General features: G+C 57.7%; 1 protein-coding gene across 1 annotated transcript in view; it reads left to right on the top strand.

Annotated features, from left to right (window-relative positions):
- The window catches only part of PER2 (period circadian regulator 2), a 30,476-nt gene extending 16,850 nt beyond the window's left edge, over window positions 1-13,626 (top strand). Inside the window, exons 17-23 of the mRNA XM_061122615.1 lie at window positions 693-857; window positions 1,806-2,063; window positions 4,878-5,692; window positions 6,871-7,042; window positions 7,824-8,016; window positions 9,006-9,156; window positions 11,423-13,626. Coding sequence (XP_060978598.1) covers window positions 693-857; window positions 1,806-2,063; window positions 4,878-5,692; window positions 6,871-7,042; window positions 7,824-8,016; window positions 9,006-9,156; window positions 11,423-11,614 — 1,946 coding nt within the window. The 3' untranslated portion in view covers window positions 11,615-13,626. The remainder of the gene's footprint in view (window positions 1-692; window positions 858-1,805; window positions 2,064-4,877; window positions 5,693-6,870; window positions 7,043-7,823; window positions 8,017-9,005; window positions 9,157-11,422) is intronic.
- The last annotated feature ends 4,989 nt before the right edge of the window (window positions 13,627-18,615 follow it).

The following is an 18,615-nucleotide window of genomic DNA, read 5'->3' as shown; positions in this document are numbered from 1 at the left end:
CGGGATCAGGCCTTATCTGAGCACCCGGGGCCCCTTCTCCCTTCCCCTGTGGGTTCTGAGCGGCCTCAGGGACATGTGTGGGGGTGTCAGCTGTTGATTTAAATGACCAAAATGGCTCAGAACTTTGTTACCAGCTGGAGGTAGAGGGGACTGGACTTAGAGGACAGGATCCCCCGGGCTGCTGGAAGCCAGGGTGTCGTTCTCGGGAGGGCCTGTTTCCGTGGCGTCTCAGAGGAGGACTGGCCTCTGAGTGTCAGCGGCCCCAGGAGTCAGAGATCAGATGTGCGGCTATCGCTGGTGGTCCTCAGCAGGACCACAAGCAGGGTCTCCATGGTTGATGGAAGCCTGGGCGACTGGTGAGGCCTGTTCCAGCCTGCAGGGGAAGCCCAGCTGCTCTCCTGCCCTCGGCAGAGGGGCCCTGGCCGCAAGGCGGAGCTCCCCACAGGCCCCGGCAGAGGCCCTGAGCCCAGGCGCCTGCCTCCTCCCAGAGGACACAGGGTGTCAGCGTGCCGTCGTCCCCATTTCTGAGTCTGCCTCTCTGCCATTCCCTGGAGGACACGGCGTCCCTTGGCAGGTCGAGTGCAGACTTGAGCCCCGGGGTCCTGGAGCGCCCCCTCGGCTGGCCTCCGTGCTTCTTGTCCTAGCAGCTCGCCCTTACCGCGGTTTGTGTCTGCTTCCGTTTTCTCCTGCAGAGGCAGCATCACCCTCCCCGATGAAGGGCCGCACGGATGTGAGTGCGCGCCTGACGTCGCTGACGCTGCCCGGCAAGGCGGAGAGCGTGGCGTCCCTCGGCAGCCAGTGCAGCTACAGCAGCACCATCGTCCACGTGGGGGACAAGAAGCCGCCGCCCGAGCTGGGTACGCGCGCCGCGTCCTGGCGACCGCGGGAGCAGTGTGACGCTGACCGTGGAGAGCAGGGGCTTGACGCCCGTCCCCAGATCCTAAGTGTATCTGAGTGCAGGCGCACCCACGTGGCCCAGTAAGGGGGTGTCCAGGAAGTCCAGGCACGTGCCGTGCAGGGTGGGGGTGGCAACACCCGCCCCCGCCACAGCCCGGCTCCCCCTGTGACAGGCTCAGGTGTCAACATGGAGGAGCTTCCTGGGACCGAGCAGTGATGCCAGGATTCCCCTTTGGTTGGGGCCGAGAGAATCCCAGGGACGAGGCCCCCCGACCTCCCGACTGCCATGGGTGGGGTGGCGAGCCTGGCCCTCCCGTTGGAGGACAGGAGCCAAGACAGGACAGCTAAGGGCGATACGCTGAGCTGTCCTTCAGACACCTAGAGGAGAACCAGCCTGAACCTGTTCTCTGCTTGGAAGAAGGCCATGATGAGGGGGAGAGTCCACATCAGAGGGCCAGTGGCCAGCCCCCCTCAGGATGGCCTGTAGTCCCACGGGCCCCATCCTGCCTGCCCCCATGGTTCTGCTGACCACACCGTCAGGCTTGTGGTCCTACGCCAGGACAGGGCCGGGTACCTCCTGTGCTCCAAAAGCCCAAGACAGCCTGGAGTGTCTTCAGTGTCAGAGGCTGAAACTCCAGGTGCCCCCAGGTTAGAGGACGGCTCAGTTTAGGGGCTCAGATTCCAGAGCCCCCACATGACGTGGCTTCATGTCCCCACTTGTTGGCTTTGGTTGGTAGCTTTCTCAGAAAGCTGAGCAGACGCATCTTGAGCGTCAGCCCCATGCTGTGGGCATTGTGCGGGAGTCTTCTGTGGGAGACTCTGTCCTTTGTGGGAGCGGTACACGTTTTCTCAGCCCTTCTCGGGCAGAAGGGCCCTTGCGGATGAGAGCTCCGCGTCTGCTATTCCAGAGCCTCTGGGAGATGCTGCTGCGAGCGGGCCCGAGTCTCTGGAGTGCCCAGTGGGCCCTGCGCTGCCCTGTGGCCTCAGCCAGGACCAGGAGGCCTTCCGGAAGCTGGGCCTCACCAAGGAGGTGCTGGCCGCCCACACCCAGAAGGAGGAGCAGAGCTTCCTGCTGCGATTCCGGGAAATCAGGAAACTCCATGTTTTCCAGTCTCGCTGCCATCATTATCTGCAAGAAAGGTCCAAGGGGCACTTGAGCGACAGAAGTAAGTGACGACATCTGAACTAAAAGTGGGTTTTAACTTTGTTCTTCACGCTGCTGCGTCCCGTGCTGCTTTCAGACGGTGAGCGCCCCTCCTTAGGACACGGGCGTTTGTAAGATGCCGTTGGAGCTTGAGCACTGACACTCACGGGGATGTCACCTGTGTTCCCAAGGGAACTGTGCTATAAACAGTGGTGACAGGCCCAGCCCACCCCCTGTGAAACTCAGGGCCGGGCAACTGCCCTCCTGCCTTGCCAGGCATTCTCTGCCTGGGTGACCCCACCCCGCCTTCCCTCCCTCAGAGAACCAGGTGGGCGAATTCACCGCCCAGGGAAGGAGCATTTGACGTCAGGCTCCTGAGGAAGGAGGGATCCCGGATGACACTGCAGGAGGAAAGGGTGCCCTTCTCAGAACGCACACCCTCCTGGCGGGTTGGCCTCGCTGCTGCCGTGCAGACTCCAGAGCCAGACAGAGCCCAGGGGGTGTGAAGAGCCAGCACGGGGCTGTGGTGGAGCAGGCTGGCTTCCTCGCCCCTCATCTGGTGCAGGAGCCGGGCTCCTAACCCACAGCCGCCTTCCTGGGCCCTGCGGTCAGGGCCGAACTGATCGGAGATGCCAGCTCTCCCCTGGGCTCCAGGCCCCAACCCAAGGATCAGAGCTACGAGCCCAGGGGGCCCACACCGTGAGGGCCCAGCTCCCCTGGCCTCTGGGCAGATGTGCTGAGACGGGTGTCCCAGGAGTGAGAGGCTGACCCTGTACTGGAAGATTATACCATTCCCGCTCTCCTTTCCTCCTTCCTGCCTGGACCCAGGGTTACTGAAGGTGCACAGGGAACCTCTGTGGAAACCAGGAACCAGGCCCCCACCCCCACAGCCCGGAAGCCCGGCTTGGTGCAGAATCCCAGCACCTCCTGCCCCCTCGGTCTGGCAGTTTCTGCAGTGCCCAGCCCGCACAGCTGTCCCCAGCAGCCCTGCCCAGACCCCGGGTTAGTACCCCGGAGCCCAGCACTGCAAGTCCTAGTCACAGCGGGAGATAGACTCTTGTAGGAAGAACACCAGACAGACAGAGTGACGGCAGAACCTCCACCCACTTGGCCGTTCGCCGTGGCCTGAACCGTCTGCTCTGGCATGTGGCACAGCCGGCAGGGGACGTCCCCACACGCCCACGGCCAGGGCCCCCAGTTACCCTCTGTGACGTGAGAGGGAAAGCGGAGGTCCTGGGCCCGTCCCACTGCCCGTGCCCCACCTACCAGGCTCGGGGTACCCCCCTGGCCCACAGCACCCCCAGTCCTAGCCGGGGCCCAGGGGAGGTGGGGGACATGCCCCATGTCCCCCACACCACAGGTGGAGTCCCTGCAGCCTCCTGACGATGGCCCCTCTCAGCAGGTCTTGGATCAGAGGAAGACCTGTGTTCCTTCGGCCCTTTGACTTCACGGGCATGGACATAGGCTCCTTTGGCAGATGAACCAGGAAACATCTCTTTTTAAGAGAGATCTCTTAAAAACATCTCTTTTTAAAAGTTTGTAAAGTTGAGATATGAGGTTACATAAAATCAGTGGTTCTGCCTTTCAGTTCAGTTCAGTTGCTCAGTCATATCCTCTTTGCAACCCCATGAACCGCAGCATGCCAGGCCTCCCTGTCCATCACCAACTCCCAGAGCTTACTCAAACTCATGTCCATTGAGTCAGTGATGCCATCCAACCATCTCATCCTCTGTCGTTCCCTTCTCCTCCCACCTTCTGTCTTTCCCAGCATCAGGGTCTTTTCCAATGAGTCAGCTCTTCGCATCGGGTGACCAAAGTATTGGAGTTTCAGCTTCAACATCAGTCCTTCCAATGAACATTCAGGACTGTTTTCCTTTAGGATGGACCAGTTGGATCTCCTTGCAGTCCAACGGACTCTCAAGAGTCTTCTCCTACACCACAGTTCAAAAGCATCAATTCTTCGGTGCTCAGCTTTCTTTATAGTCCAACTCTCACATCCATACATGACTACTGGAAAAACCATAGCCTTGACTAGACGGACTTTGTTGGCAAAGTAATGTCTCTGCTTTTTAATATGCTGTCTAGGTTGGTTATGGCTTTTCTCCCAAGGAGTAAGCATCTTTTAATTTCATTGTGTCAGTCACCATCTGCAGTGATTTTGGAGCCCCCCAAAATAAAGTCTGCCACTGTTTCCATTGTTTCCCCATCTATTTACCATGAAGTGATGGGACCAGATGCCATGATCTTCATTTTCTGAATATTGAGTTTTAAGCTGTTTCACTCTTCTCTTTCACTTTCATCAAGAGACTCTTTAGTTCTTTGTTTTCTGCCATAAGTGTGGTGTCATCTGCATGTCTGAGGTTATTGATATTTTTCCCAGCAATCTTGATTCCATCTTATGCTTCATCCAGCCCAGTGTTTCTCATGATGTACTCTGCATATAAGTTAAATAAGCAGGGTGACAATATACAGCCTTGACGTACTCCTTTCCCGATTTGGAACCAGTCCATTGTTCCATGTCCAGTTCTAACTGTTGCTTCTTGACCTGCATACAGGTTTCTCAGGAGGCAGGTAAGGCGGTTTGGTATTTCCAACTCTAAGAATTTTCCACAGTTTGTTGTGATCCACACAGTCAAAGGCTTTAGTATAGTTAATGAAGCGGATGTTTTTCGGGAATTTCCTTGCCTTCTCTATGATCCAGCGAATGTTGGCAATTTGACCTCTGGTTCCTCTGCCTTTTCTAAACCCAGCTTTTATATTTGGAAATTCTTGGTTCACGTACTGCTGAAGCTTAGCTTTAAGGATTTTAACTCTCATTGTGTTCCTATTATTTTAGCTGCTCCTGGACTAAGAAATACCTCTGGAGTAGACTCCTCTTGGAAAAAAACCGGGAAGAACCGAAAACTGAAATCCAAACGTGTCAAGCCCCGCGAGTCCTCGGGCAGCACCGGGTCTGGGGGGCCGGTGCCCCAGCGCCTCCCACTGGTGGGCCTGAACACCACGGCCTGGTCCCTATCGGACACGTCACAGTCCAGCTGCCCAGCGATGCCCTTCCCTGTCCCAGTGCCAGCCTACTCCCTGCCCTTGTTTCCAGCCCCGGGAATAGTGACCGCACCAGGGACCGTGACCACAAGGTCCGGGGCTGCCCACACCGACCTCGCGGTGCCCGTGGATGCCCAGCAGGCGCTCAGGGTCCATCCCCCACCGTTCGCCAGCCCCTTGGCCCCGGTCATGGCGTTGGTCTTGCCCGGCTACTCCTTCTCCCCGGTGACCCCAGCCTTGCCCCCAGCCTTCTTCCCCAGCCAGCCGAACTTTGCATCTGAGATCCCTCCTGCCTCACAGCCCGAGTCCTTCCCCGATCGGACCTCAGCCCCCAAACAGCCGTGCCCGTGTGCCCCAGCGGAGCAAGGGCCGCCCATGTCGCGCGTGGCCACCCCAGGCACCCCGGCCCCCTCCGCTGGGCCCCCAGACAGGACCTCCCCGCCGCTCTTCCAGTCCCGCGGAAGCTCACCGCTGCAGCTCAACCTCATGCAGCTGGAGGAGGCCCCTGAGGGCCCCGCAGCAGCCACGGGGGCCACGGGGACCGTGGGTGCAGGCGCCGACTGCAAACCTGGCTCGTCCTGGGACTGGCAGCCCAAGTCGCCCCCGACCGTAAGCACCTCCTGATGCCCTTTGTCTAAAGCAGGTGGCGAATTCGGGTACTGGGGCGGGCCATGCACACCCTCATGCCCGACGTGGGTGGCCCCCACCCCGCAGTTCTGCCAAACCGCTTTAGTCTGGATGCAGATCCGTGTGCTAGACACGAGCATGTTCCCAAGGCCCCGTCACAGTAGACCTGTGACCTTAACCATCCTGGGACCTGAAGAGAGAGAGATGGCCAGCAGATGCAGTGTCCAGACGGCCACAGGGACTTCATCACCCATCGTCAGGGGCCTCAGGGTGTTAGGTGGACACTTGGAGGATGGAGCCGTCAGGTTAAACACCAGAGCAGAGGCTCCTCGGAGCGGGGCTGGAAGCAGAGGGGCCCTGGTGAGGCCTGGAGCTGGGGGGAGCTGGAAACTGCTGCTCTCAATCCCCGCCCTCCCAGGGTGAGGACACGGGCATGTTTGCTTACTTGGTTCATGATACGGCAGTGTGATTTCCAGCTAACACGTCTGTGTTCTGAGAGCCAAGGCAGTGCTGTCCATGAGCTGTCCCCCCACACCTGGCCTGTGTCCAAGGCAGGGCAGTCTGTGAGCCCGCCAAAGCAGGGCTGCGTGGACCCATCCCCCTGCCTGTGTCCAAGGTGGGGCCACCTGGGTTCCCACTCCCCACCTGTGTCCAAGGCAGGGCCACCTGGGTTCCCACTTCCCACCTGTGTCCACGGCGGGGCCATGTGCCCCCCCACCTGTGCTCCAGGAGAGGAGGTGGGGACAGGGACCCCCAGCACCTCTGCTGCCCGCCTGGCCTGCAGACTGGGCGCTCCCAGGCCAGGCCCCTGGTGCCCAAGGCTGCCCCTGCTTAGGGTGCAGAGCCCTGCCACTCTGAGGGCACCTCTGGGTGCTGTTGAGGCATGGTCCTGCTTCCGTGTGCACTCGGTGGAGAAATAAGCATAAAGCTTGGATCCCTGCCAGGGCTCTAGGAGCCGCCGTCCCTCGAGGGACTCTCCCCAAATGGAATCTAATCAAACGTCTCCTTTCTGCCTCCGAGAAGCGGGCTGGGTCCCAGGAACCCCAGGGTCTGTGCACACGGCCCACAGGGAAAGGGCCAGCGCCCAAGGAGCCTCCGTCCCCTCGCCCAGCCCCGCTCTGTGTGGAGACCTGACTGGGTGTCCCCCCTGTCCCCCCAAGCGCGAGGAGCCAGCGGACGCCCTGAACAGCGACGCGCGCTCCTCGTCCAGCGGCTTGCTGCGCCTCCTGCTGCATGGGGACCTCTGCTCGGCCACGGGCTCCGCGCTGTCTGGGAGCCAGGCCTCCGCCGCCTCCGGCTCCCTGGGCTGCGACGCATCCAGAAGTGGGCCAGGTACATGGAGGGCACCGGGAGCCCGAGTGGAGTGGGGGCGCAGCTGACGTATGTTTGGAAGACCCCCACGTGAGGCACCTGGGTATCCTTGGCTCTCTGCGTCTGAGGGCGCCAGTCGCCCCCAGAGCCTCAGGCTGCTGCTTGCAGGGCCCAGCATCGGGGTCCTGACCGCGCGTCTTCCGGCTGCACCCCGAGCGGCTCCTCGGAGCCTCACACGGGCCACGGGGCTCCTCCTCCTGCCCCGTGGCCAGGCCTGGTTCCCACTATCACCTGTCACTCCCCGTGTTGGTGGGCGGGGCAGAGTCCGCACCCCCGTCCCTGGCTGGACTGTCCCTGGGGCTCCCCGCGTCTGCTGGGAGGGCAGGTGGTGGAGCGCCGTCCCGAGTGACTCCCCTGGTGGGCACTGGCGTGTGGCCTCGGGCGGGACCGGCCAGGATGGTGCAGTGTGGCTCGGAGCTGCCCTGCGGGAGCAGCACACACATCCCCAGGCTGTAAGCGCCCCACTTCCCTCACCTGGGCCGACCCCCCACCCTGGGAGGCCAGGGAGGGGAGAGCACGGCCTCCTGGGTGGGGCCCCGCCTGGACTCCACAGCTGCGCCAGCAGAGTCACCTCCGTGGTTCCAGCTGATGCCTGGTCTTTAAGCGATTTTTAAATTATCATCCAGACAATGGGACCATTGGAAAAAGAGAAGGGACAATCCCCCGACACATGCAGTAGCTGCCCTCCCCTTACGGGGCGACTTAGGTTCGAGGCCGTGACCTGCAGCACTCTGTCTTAAAGGCAGCAGCGACACGAGTCACACCAGCAGGTATTTCGGAAGCATCGACTCTTCAGAGAATAACCACGGAGCAGCAGTGAAGGCGGAGGCGGACGGGACTGAGCACCTCCTCAAGTATGTCCTCCAGGACCCCGTCTGGCTGCTGATGGCCGACACGGACGACAGTGTCAGGATGACCTACCAGATGCCTGCACGGTAACCGCTCGCCCCTGCTGGGACGGTGCAGAGCTGGGCTCGGGATCCCCCCGACAGCGAGGCCAGAGGACTTCCGCAACGCCTTGTCTCAGATGGAGCGGAGGGCACCACTAGAAGGGGCCCCTCTGGGGGGATGGCTGGCCGCACGCAGCCCTGCGGAGGCCCTGCTCCCGGCCTGGGGACCCTCCAGGCTGTCACTTGCCGCACACGAAGCGTTTGTGCCAGTGTCGTCTCTTCTGCTCTGTTGCAAGTAACCCTGTGTGGTCAGTGGTGTGTGTGTCTGTCTGTCTGTCTCAGAGATGGCAGAAACCAAGAGTAGTTGAGGTGGGTGACCGTCCCAGGCCACCAGCTGCTCTTTAGGGAGCCTGGTCTGTGCCTCAGCTCTGACCACTGACAGGTTCCAGGTGCGGTGCCCCCTCGGTGGGGGTGATTAACCCCAAGGCTCAGAACAGCCAGGGCTCTGGGCCAGGTCAGCCTGGGGCTCCGTCTCCAGGGCCGCTGCGAGGCAGGTGGCAGGAGGGCTTGTCTACTCTCCACCTCGCTGGTGATCACCACCTTGCTGGTGAGAAGCTCCCAGGTGCAGAAACAAGTGTCTGCAGGTACCCGGCTCCCATGGCTGATCTAAACTAAAATTAAAGCCAGAACTTGGTGTATCACTTTCATAGAAAAGCTACAGCTTATTTACTAGATTGTTACCTGAAATAGGGTAATTTATTTTAAGTGGAAAGGAAAGTTAAACAAAATCATCTAAAATTCCCTGGGGTCCAGTGGTGAAGACTAAGACTCCTTCCACTGCAGGGGCCACAGGATCTGTCCCTGGTCAGGGAAGATCCTCTATGCTGAGGAGTGTGGCAAAAAAAAAAAAATTACATTAAAATAAAATTATGTGAATAATACTGGAAGTGTTGGTAGAAAATGAGCATATACCTTAAAAAAAGATAACCCTTGAGGCATTCTAAAGCTTCCCTGTTTCTCGATATTTCATGAAGAAACTTAGAGACGGTCCTACAGGAGGACAGGGAGAAGCTGAAGGCGCTGCAGAGGTTCCAGCCCAGGTTCACGGATGGGCAGAAGCAGGAACTGCAGGACATCCACCCGTGGATGCGGTCAGGTGGCCTGCCCACGGCCATCGACGTGGAGGTAAGCTCTGGGACGCAGCGCTTCCTGACATGGTGTTAAAAGGCGCTGTGATGAGAATGCCTGGCACTATCTCTGCATCTGTTCTGTACATTTAAAACTTTGAAGATTAAATAAGAGCATTAAAAGAAAAAAGAAACCACAACACTGTTAGATGTCCTTCAAAGAACTTCCTTCCAGTGGCTTTTCAACACTGTTTCCAAAAAGGTCTCTGAAATGTCTAATCTCAGTCACATGCTGAAATTTGAAAATTTTTCAGTTGTCACAATTAAAACACAGACCTACTTCTTCTGTCCTAAACCCTCCATATGCGTGTAGACCATAAGAAGCAGGGGACAGCAAGCCTTCCTTGCACTCTAAGCGGCTGCCCCCCGCACTCTCTGTTCCTTCTTGAGGGTGTCTCTGTACCTCAGCTCCCCTCACCGGCTCACTTCCCCAGCATGGACACAGCCAGGCTCCAGGGTGCCCCGGCCTTCTCTGTGCACACCGCCCTGGCACGGTCAGCTCCCGCCTCCGCGTGGGAAGCGGCATCTACACGTGAGCCCCGCCAGCGTCCACCTCTGGGGAACTTCCCGGGTTTCCCCGGAGACGACCTGCCCAGCCACTCTCTTCCTGCCCACTCCAGGGCAACTCTGCGCCACCCCACTTGCTCAGACCACGGGCCCGGACTACCCCCCACTCTTACCCCCATCCAGTCTACCGGCAGGTCACACTGGCCTGACCTTCCAGGGGGATGGAAAGCAGCCGCTTCCCATCGCCTCCAGCGTCACCACCCTAACACAGCCATTAAGCTGTGTCGCCCCCTCCCCGCAGCGCCCGGCCCCCACGTTCCCTCCTCCCTGGCGGTTCTCTGAAGACCAGCACGCAGCTCCTGCCCCGGGGCCTTTGTGCCTGCCCTGCCCTCTCCTGGGCGTCCCCTCTCCTCACACAGACACACGGCTCACTCTGGCTCCTGGTCTTCCCCACACACAGTTGTGCTATTGACCTGCCATCGCTGTGTGTGTATGTCGCTCAGTCATGTCCGACTCTTCTGTGACCCCAGGGACTGTAGCCCACCAGGGTGCTGGTCCGTGGAATTCTCCAGGCAAGAGTACTGGAGTGGGGAGCCATGCCCTTCTCCAGGGGGTCCTCCCAACCCCAGAACTGAACCTGGGTCTCCTGCATTGCAGGCAGTTTCTTTACCAGCTGAGGGACCAGGAAAGCCCCAGTTGATCTACTGCTGCACGGCAAATAACCCCCAAGCTTAGTAGCTTAGAATAAGAACCGTTTATTCTCCCCACTGTTTCTCTGGGTTGGAATTTAAGAGCAGCTCAGCTGGGTAGTTCTGGCTCGGGGCCTCTCCTGAGGGTGAAGGCAAGGTAACGGCTAGGCCTCCACCTCCGGAGGCAGGACCAGAGCTGGGGATCTGCTTCCGAGGGGGGTCCCTCCCGCAGTGCTCGTGGGGGCTGGTTGCTGGCAGGAGGGCTTTGCTCCTTGCCATGTGGATCTGACCATGGCGCTGCTTATGTGTCCTCAGGACAAGATCCCGGCCTCCCCCGAGGGCATGGGGCCGGGACGCTGGGGGCCTGTGACAACCTCCATCACCTGCGCTTTGTTAGAGGCACATCACTGAGTCCAGGCCTCCACCTTTGGAGGAGGGAATGTCAAAAACTTCGTGGGCATATTTTAAAGCCACTACAGTCGCTCTTGGTGGCCTTTTCTGAACGTCCACTGTAAAATGACAGAGTCCTCGCATGCCTCGTTCCACGTCAGCCCAGCATCTCCCGTCTTATAACACCTCGGAGCACCTCTCCTCTGGCTACTAGGAGATCTCCTCCAACAGGACACGGGTTTTCCCCTCTGTTCACTGCCGAATCCCGGTTCTTAGAACGAGCCTGAAACACAACAGATGCTTAACAGATAGGTGTTCAACAGGGGGAGGAACAAATAAGCTGGTAGCTTCGTGGTGTCCCATTTTACAGATTAGAAAACTGAGGTCAGAGAAGGTAGGTAGCACTCCAGGTCATGCAGGCAGAAGGAGGAGGGGCTGGGACCAGGGCCTCTGATCGATGCCCCCCACCTCACTGTGCAAAGCCCCCTCTCAGATGAGGTTCCCAGGGGACTGGGAGGGGCCCCTCGGGAAGAAGCAAGCAGGGGTCCCACAGCCTAGTGGCACCTCCTCGCCTGCCAGCAGCCTCAGGCCGACACCTGGTCACCTGGGCTTCGTTTAGACTGAACTGTTTGTACCAAAGATCTCATTTTCGTTCCTGATTTACATTTTTCTTTTAAGGGATGTGTTTACTGTGAAAACGAGGGAGAAGACAGCCTTTGTGTGGCATATGAGGAAGACACCCCTACGCCGGGGCTCAGTGAAATGACAGACACCAAAGAAGAGGAGAGTGGGCCCCCCCGAGTCCCAGAAACGAAAGGCAGACGCGGCCCCCCTCCCCAGGGCGACAGTGCCGCCAGTGATGTCCACTAGGCGGTGCTCTGAGGAGGGGAAGGGTCTCGCGTGTGTCTCCAGTGACACGGATGGATATACTTTCGTGGCTTTTTTTGTTTTAGAAAAAAAACCATAGTTTTGTGAAGGGGTGATTTAAAACCATAGAAGGTAGGAGACGTTTGGGAAGAAATGCTATTTTATATTTATGAATAAAATACAGATATAGGGTGTTAGGGGGCAGGGGAACGAGACCTTCACTATTTAACTCGAGAAAGACTGCCTGCCTCTTTGTGTCAGGAAGCGGCTGAACACCCCCAGGAGTCCCCGGACAGGCCGGCCTGGGCCTACTGGCTCCGTGGGCTATCCCGAGGCATGGCCCAGGCTGCGACCACCAGCCCGAGGGTCGCGGGGGCTCCGCGCCGAGGAGCAGCGGTCCAGGGCTTGCCCAGCATCTGTGTTTGTGTTTGGATCAGATCAAATTCTGTCCTCTCCAGGGGCGGCTTTCTCTCTAAATTATTTAGTCAGACTAGATGTTTTTGAAACCTACCAAGTGGAGATCACAGCCTGTGCTTATTTCATTTCAAAAACCTCCTTTTCAAAACGTTTCACATTGAATGATGTGTAGTTTGGCCAGCCTGCCGCTTCAGCTTCCAGTGCAATTGCAGCAAGCGTTTCATCTGACAAGAGTGTACGTCCAGGGCGAATAAAGTTGAACTGCTCGCTCCAGATGAAAGAACCCGACAGGTTCCTGTGACCACGTCCATCACGGAAATTACACGTCCTCAGAAACACGACACAGACCCCTCTGGGTGTGCTGCATCATCCGTGCATCCTTTTCAGACCAGGATGGCCAGCGTGTCAGTGAAAACGTGCTGCTGGTCGTTCCCTTCTTGGGACTTGGCCCTCCTAGCCCGGCCGTGACCGCCACGTTTGGGACTCAGCGCGTGTTGGTCCTTTGTTGGCGCTCCCCGGGCGTCAGCTCTGGGCCAGAGGAGCCAGCACCTCCTCCTGGCTGAGCCGGGCCCCGAGTCTGTGTTCCAGGGTGGCCCTGCACACTTTTTGTGAGCCCTGACTCACTGATGCCGCTTCCAGTCTCTGGCGTGATGTCCACTAGTGTCGCTGGCACTTTCCAGTGAATAGGACGCCTGGGGAAGAGTGAGACCAGACTGCTCACCTTTTTGCAAAACCTCATATCGCATCGTATATCCCAAAGATAGCTTAGAAAAAATGTTACACTGGTCCCTGGAGTGAATGAGAAGCTGCCAGTGATGAAACAGTTGACTTACAGTTGTACTGAGTCTGTAGCAACTTCAGAGAAAGCAGCTTCCCCTGCCCCCCATCCTTTGATGGAGAAGCAGCTACTAGAATAGGTGAAGCTTCCTTGTAATCCAGTTGGTTTTCATAGTAAAATTATTTTATGCCTGAATATCAATCTTACTTTTCATAAACGCAAAAAGTTTAATTATTTTTTTAAATGTAAAAGCAACATCATCTTCAGATCCCCAAGGCAAGGTGTAGTCTGTGAGTTTGTGTGGAGGTCAGATGCTACAAACGGCTTCTTGCCTCCGAGTTAGATCATCAAGGGCCAGTCAAGATTGCATTGACTTTAGCTGAACTGCCAAAAGATTCTCTCCTGTTATGAATGTTTACCATCGCGTTATCTTACTGTTTATGTCTGTCCGCTGGTTGTTAAGTGCCGCGTAGCTTCGCTGTGTGCTGAGAAGTGGGCAGTAGGAGCATCTTGTGAAATTGTTTACGTGGTGCCAACACGCATCCGGTCTTGTTTCCTTTAGTGCGCGTGCTTACATGGGTGTTATCAAGACTTCTTCTCAATTTTAAACTGAGCCTTCTTTTTAATATAGTCCTGAAAAGATATGTAAATAAGCTCTCAGAGTCTGTTAACAACACGTCAAGCCTTGCCGGACAAGTGGTTTGTTTATGCGCAAGCCAGAATTTCTTCACCCAGTGCAATATGTTTGTTGGACTGCTTGTGTCTTTTTATGACTTTTTTGCCTTTTAGAAAATTGGTAAATAAAGCAAGTATATTTTTATTTTGTATATTTTTAATATAGCACAGAGAAATAGGAGCCTGAGTTCTGTTCATTTATTTATTTTCTGCACGGTGTGTGAGATCTTACTTAGTTCCTGGCCCAGGGATCAAATCTGTGCCTCCTGCAATGGAAGCACAGATTCTCAACCACTGGATCACCAGGGAAGTCCCTATTTTTGTTTCTGTATTTTTAATATAGCACAGAGGAATAGGAACCTGAATGGAGACAAAGATTATCAAGTGATTTTTCTAAGACAAACTCTAGAAATTCTGCTTTAGGAACTATTCTGTCTCCAAGGCACCCCTCACCTCTTCCCACGCACAATGTGCCTCTTGCTGACCCCTTCCTGTCGTGTGCGTGTGCGTGTGCATGTGTGTGTGACATGCAGCCCCCATCACAGTGAACTCTCTGTAGTGTAGTGTTAGTCACTTAGTTGTGTCTGACTCTTTGCAACCCCATGGACTGTAGCCCACCAGGCTTCTCTGTCCATGGGATTCTCCAGGCAAGAATCCTGGAGTGGGTTGCCATGCCCTCCTCCAGGGGATCTTCCTGACTCAGGGCTCAAACCTGGGTCTCCTGTGTTGCAGGAGGATTCTTTACCACCTGAGCTATTGGGGACTCCCTGCTGTAGATCTAATCCTGGAGTCCAGCCCCTCCGTGGTTTCTCACTCAGATGGGGAGTAGGGCCACTCAGCTCAGCCCCTGGTGTTCGCTCTGCAGTGAGCCTGGGCACCTGCTCCTCTCTCTCCCCGCCCGCTGTGGGTCGTCTCTCCCACCGGGGCTGGCTGCCTGTGCGCTGGCCCAGGGCTGAAGGCAGTGAGATCAGAAGGATCTGAGGCCAGAAAGGCCTCGTGTCTCCACCACAGGCAGCATGGCACTCTCCTCCTACCCCACCCCACCCCGGTGCTTCCTCCCACTGCAGCGAGACCTTGCAGGGCCTGATCAAAACAGCGGGGGCTGCTTCTCCCTTCCAAACACTTCATACCAGACCGTGTCGTGGGTCCCAGACCTGGTGCCCGGCCTTCCCGGACCTCCCTCAGCAGGAGGAGGAAGGCTTGACTCTCGCCTCCCGTCCTGGCCACCTGGATCCAGGTGGTGACTGGGGGTGGGGAGGCTAAGTCCTCCCAGTGGACCTAGAGGCCTCTGCAGACCTCCTCAGTGGCCAGATGTGGAGATCTGTCTACTTCACTGAAATTCCGAGAGACTTCAGGGTGTTTAGCTGAGTTTTCATCTACCCTTTAACCCCAAGGGCACCCCTCCCCTTTATTTCCAAACCAAAAGGAGTTTCTCCAAGCCGCTGGGCTGATTGCCCGCCAGGGGCCTGGACGTCCATAGGCTGGCCACCGCCTTTGTTCCCTGGGGATTTTATGGCTTGCCACCCCTACCGCTAACTGGTCCCCCTGTGGCCACTGCCGCCCTGCCCAGTCTCTGCTGGGCTCTGTCTTTGGATATGGGGATCAAAGAGCCCAAATGCTCAGGAAGCCTGTGCTCAGGCAACCTTTGAAGGTGGGACCAGTCCAAGCGACAAATGGCAGGAAGTGGATCTGCTAGTGGAGGCCACGTAGGGAAAGAGAAAGGGCGAGGTGGTCCTGAGACAGAGCAGCTGGGTTTCTGGGAGGAAGAGGCCAGGCCTGCCAGCCAGTGGGCCCATTAAAGGAAACTGAGGCTGGCTTCAAAGATGAGGCCTTGGGCAACTTCCGGTCTAACCAAGGAGGATTTTGCTGACTCACACACCCTACTCTATGATTTAGTCACTCAGCCGTGGCCAGCTCTTTGCGACCCCATGGACTATAGCCCGTCACGCTCCTCTGTTCAGGGGGATTCTCCAGGCAAGAATACTGGAGTGGGTTGCCATTTCCTTCTCCAGCCCTACTCTATCCTTGTGCTTTTTGTCCCAAGGCTACTTAGACTGAGGCGTGTCCCAGCGCTGAGTTCTCCTTCCTTCACTTCTAGACAGCATTCCTCAAAGCCCCCCTAACCCCATGTAAGGTCAGGCTTTGGAGATCCTTAGCCCTTGTTCAGCCATCTTCTCCTGACAACTGTCACCTGTCCTTTTGTTTTTACAAAGTTAGCTCTATACCCTACAACCACCATTAAGCCTTTCTTATAGATTGATTCTAGAGTCGGATATGACTTAGTAAATTTCATTCACTCATAGATTGACTCTAAATCTTGAAATGCTATGAGCTGTATTATCTTGTTGTGACTGTGAAAGAATTGGCTACTGGGCCAAGTAAGTACTAAGGTTACATTTCTCTCCTTGGGCAGCTTTTTGTTTTTCCCGGATTTCCGAGTTGCCTTTGATTTCTCGTTTGCACCATTGGCCTTTATCACTCTTCCTGCACTTCCAGTTCCCCATCGAATCTGGCAAAGACTAGTAGTCTTTTTCCAGAGGCCCTCCCTAGAGCCCCGATCATCCTGTTCCAATATAAAGTGCCTATCCTGGAGAGCACTCTAAAATACTCGTTTGATCTTATTCAAACAATACAATCAATAATGGGAGAGGTAAGAGTCAAGAGTAAGAGATATCACCGAGTTGGTTTTTCCATATCTGAGTTCCTTGAAGTAGGACAAACTTAACTGTGATTCCTTGGTGTGGGGGTGGGATCTTGCTCCCTGGGGTGGTGTCTAAATGGTGAAAAAAAGTGAAGTTCCAGGCCAGCTATGGGCTCTCTCAAAGGGTTCCACTACTCAAGCCCCTGCCACACTCTGTCTAGCCCTCCACTAGGAGGGGGAAGGGCAGTCAAGCTTCTGATCAGGCAGGGGAGGATGGGAGAACAAGAGCTAAGCTTTCTCCCCCATGGCTTATGAGGGAGACCGGGAAACACACAGGGTGTCTGAAGGAGAGGAGTAGGTTTCTACCCAGGTGAGCAATGCAGGGCTGGGGATGGGTCTGCACCCTGCTCACAGAAAAGCAGACTGTGAGAGACAGCCAAGTGAGGATCAGCAGAAGGGGTTCCCAGGGAGTCCCCGAGTCCCAGAGTCCCTACCCACCCAGGGCTCACAGAGGTGCGCTGGTCTTGCTTGTGCTTAGTCACTCAGGCGTGTCCAGCTCCTTGTAATCCCACGGACTGGAGCCCACCAGGCTCCTCTGTCCATGGAGCCTCCTCTTCTCCAGGCAAGAGTACAGAAGCGGGTTGCCATTCCCTTCCCCAGGGGATCTTCCCAACCCAGGGATAGAACCCGAGTCTCCTGTGTCTCCTGCATTGGCAGGAGGGTTCTTTACCAGCCGAGCCACCTATGAGAACCATCAGAACTCTCAAAAGCTTGTCCTATTGTGGAGATCCCTCTGGCAGAGAACCTGAAGTGAAGTAGACACCGGAAGGGCTGCCAGAGCCATCTTCGGATCATGGGGGGCCCTGGTGGGCGTCTGCAGCCCAGTCCTGCCACCCAGCCCCCCTGCCGTCCCTGGATGTTTCTTTCCCCTGCTCCCTCCAGCTGGGCTCGGGACACTCATCTTCCCTCCCCACCCAGGGCTTCTGCTTCGCCAGTCTCTGTGCTAGGGGTTGTGACGGGGTCCTGGTCAGAGTACCCCTGGCCAAGGATGCTTATAACCCGGAGGGGCACAGAGGGAGGATGGAAACGGAGCTGCGGCCTGAACAGTGGGGAAGGGACCCTTTAAGGGAGATCCCAGGCGCTCCAGGTTTAAGGCTCTCTGTGTGCCAGGTATAAGCCCTGGCTGCCTGAAGGCAAATTGGCATCCCGGCTTTGCCAGGAGAGGGCGTGGACCTGGGCCTTCCCCGCTGGGGCCAGGCTGGGGGTCCCCAGGGTGTCGCCCCACCGCCCACGCACCCCACGCTCAAAGAGGCCGGGCTGGCAGATGGGCGGCCAGACCTGGGGGTGGCGGTCGTCTGGCGACACAGGCGCACCCACCCCCGCGCCCGCCTGGTGACAAAGCAGCCCGAGACAAAGGCGCGGCCAACACCTGTCGCTCTTGGCTGGGCTGCCGCTTTTCTCTGCCGAAGCCGCTGCAGCTGCCAACTGTCACGGGCATCAAGTTACGGGGACCAGACGGCGGGCTCCGCCAGCCCGGCGAGGGGCGGGGGAGGGAGGGGAGGACTGGGGGGAAAGGGAGCCCAGGGGCTGGGGAGGGGGCCGGGGCGAATGGAAAAGGGTTGTGGGACCAGGGAAGGGCGGTTGGGCAGGGAGGGCAGGATGGGGCAGGGCGAGTTTGGGTTGGGGACGGGGGGTGGACGGGTGAGAACCAGATAAGAGGGGAGCAGGGGAGGGAAGGTCGGGGGTCGGTGGGTATATTGAGGGAGGAGAGGGTGGGGGAAAGGAAGGTGAAAGGGGGTCAGGGAGTGAGAGGGACGAGGAGATGGGAGAGCGATGAGGACCAGGAAAGGACCGATAACCAGAGGAGGTCAGAGAGATGGAGCTGTTGAGGACGGGCCTGCGGACCCCGCCCCACTAGGATCCCTGAGCCGGCTGCAGGCAGGACTCACAAGTCCGCTAGAAACGCGAGGGAGCAGGAGCTCGCTCCCACCCCTGCTGCCCGTAGGGCCCTCACCTCCCTGGGACTCTGCAGCCTCCCCAGACCAGACCTGTGGCTCCCTCCAGCTTCGGAGACCGCGGTCTTTGCTGTGGCTCTAGCCCCCAGGACCCCAGCAGGCGCGCTGAAGGGTCCCCCTCCTGTGGCATCTTAGGTGAAGGAAGTCAAGCGCGAATCGATGGATGAACGGATGGGTGCGCTCCTGCTCGCGCGCGCAGCAGACCTGGGCGACCGGTTCAGGGTCGGAAGGGGAACAAGTGCACCCGGGGCCACAGCCCTCTTGGTCATCGCCCCCTCGGGTGCCCACTCCCCGCCCGCCAACGCGGGGGTCGCTCGGAGGCCCAGCTGGGCTTGCCCCCCGCCCTCCGCCCTCCGCCCTCCGCCCTCCGCCCTCCGCCCTCCGCCCTCCGCCCTCCAGCTCCCGGCCGCAGGCCACGCCCCGCCAGCTGCTAGCCGACCCCGGCGGCTGGGCCGGACAAAGCGGGCCTCTGCCATTG

The sequence above is a fragment of the Dama dama genome, chromosome 20 (assembly GCF_033118175.1).
Source record: "Dama dama isolate Ldn47 chromosome 20, ASM3311817v1, whole genome shotgun sequence".
In the NCBI taxonomy this organism is placed as follows: Eukaryota; Metazoa; Chordata; class Mammalia; order Artiodactyla; family Cervidae; genus Dama; species Dama dama.
Note: the sequence above shows the minus strand (reverse complement) of the source record. Positions and strands in the feature narration are given on the sequence as shown.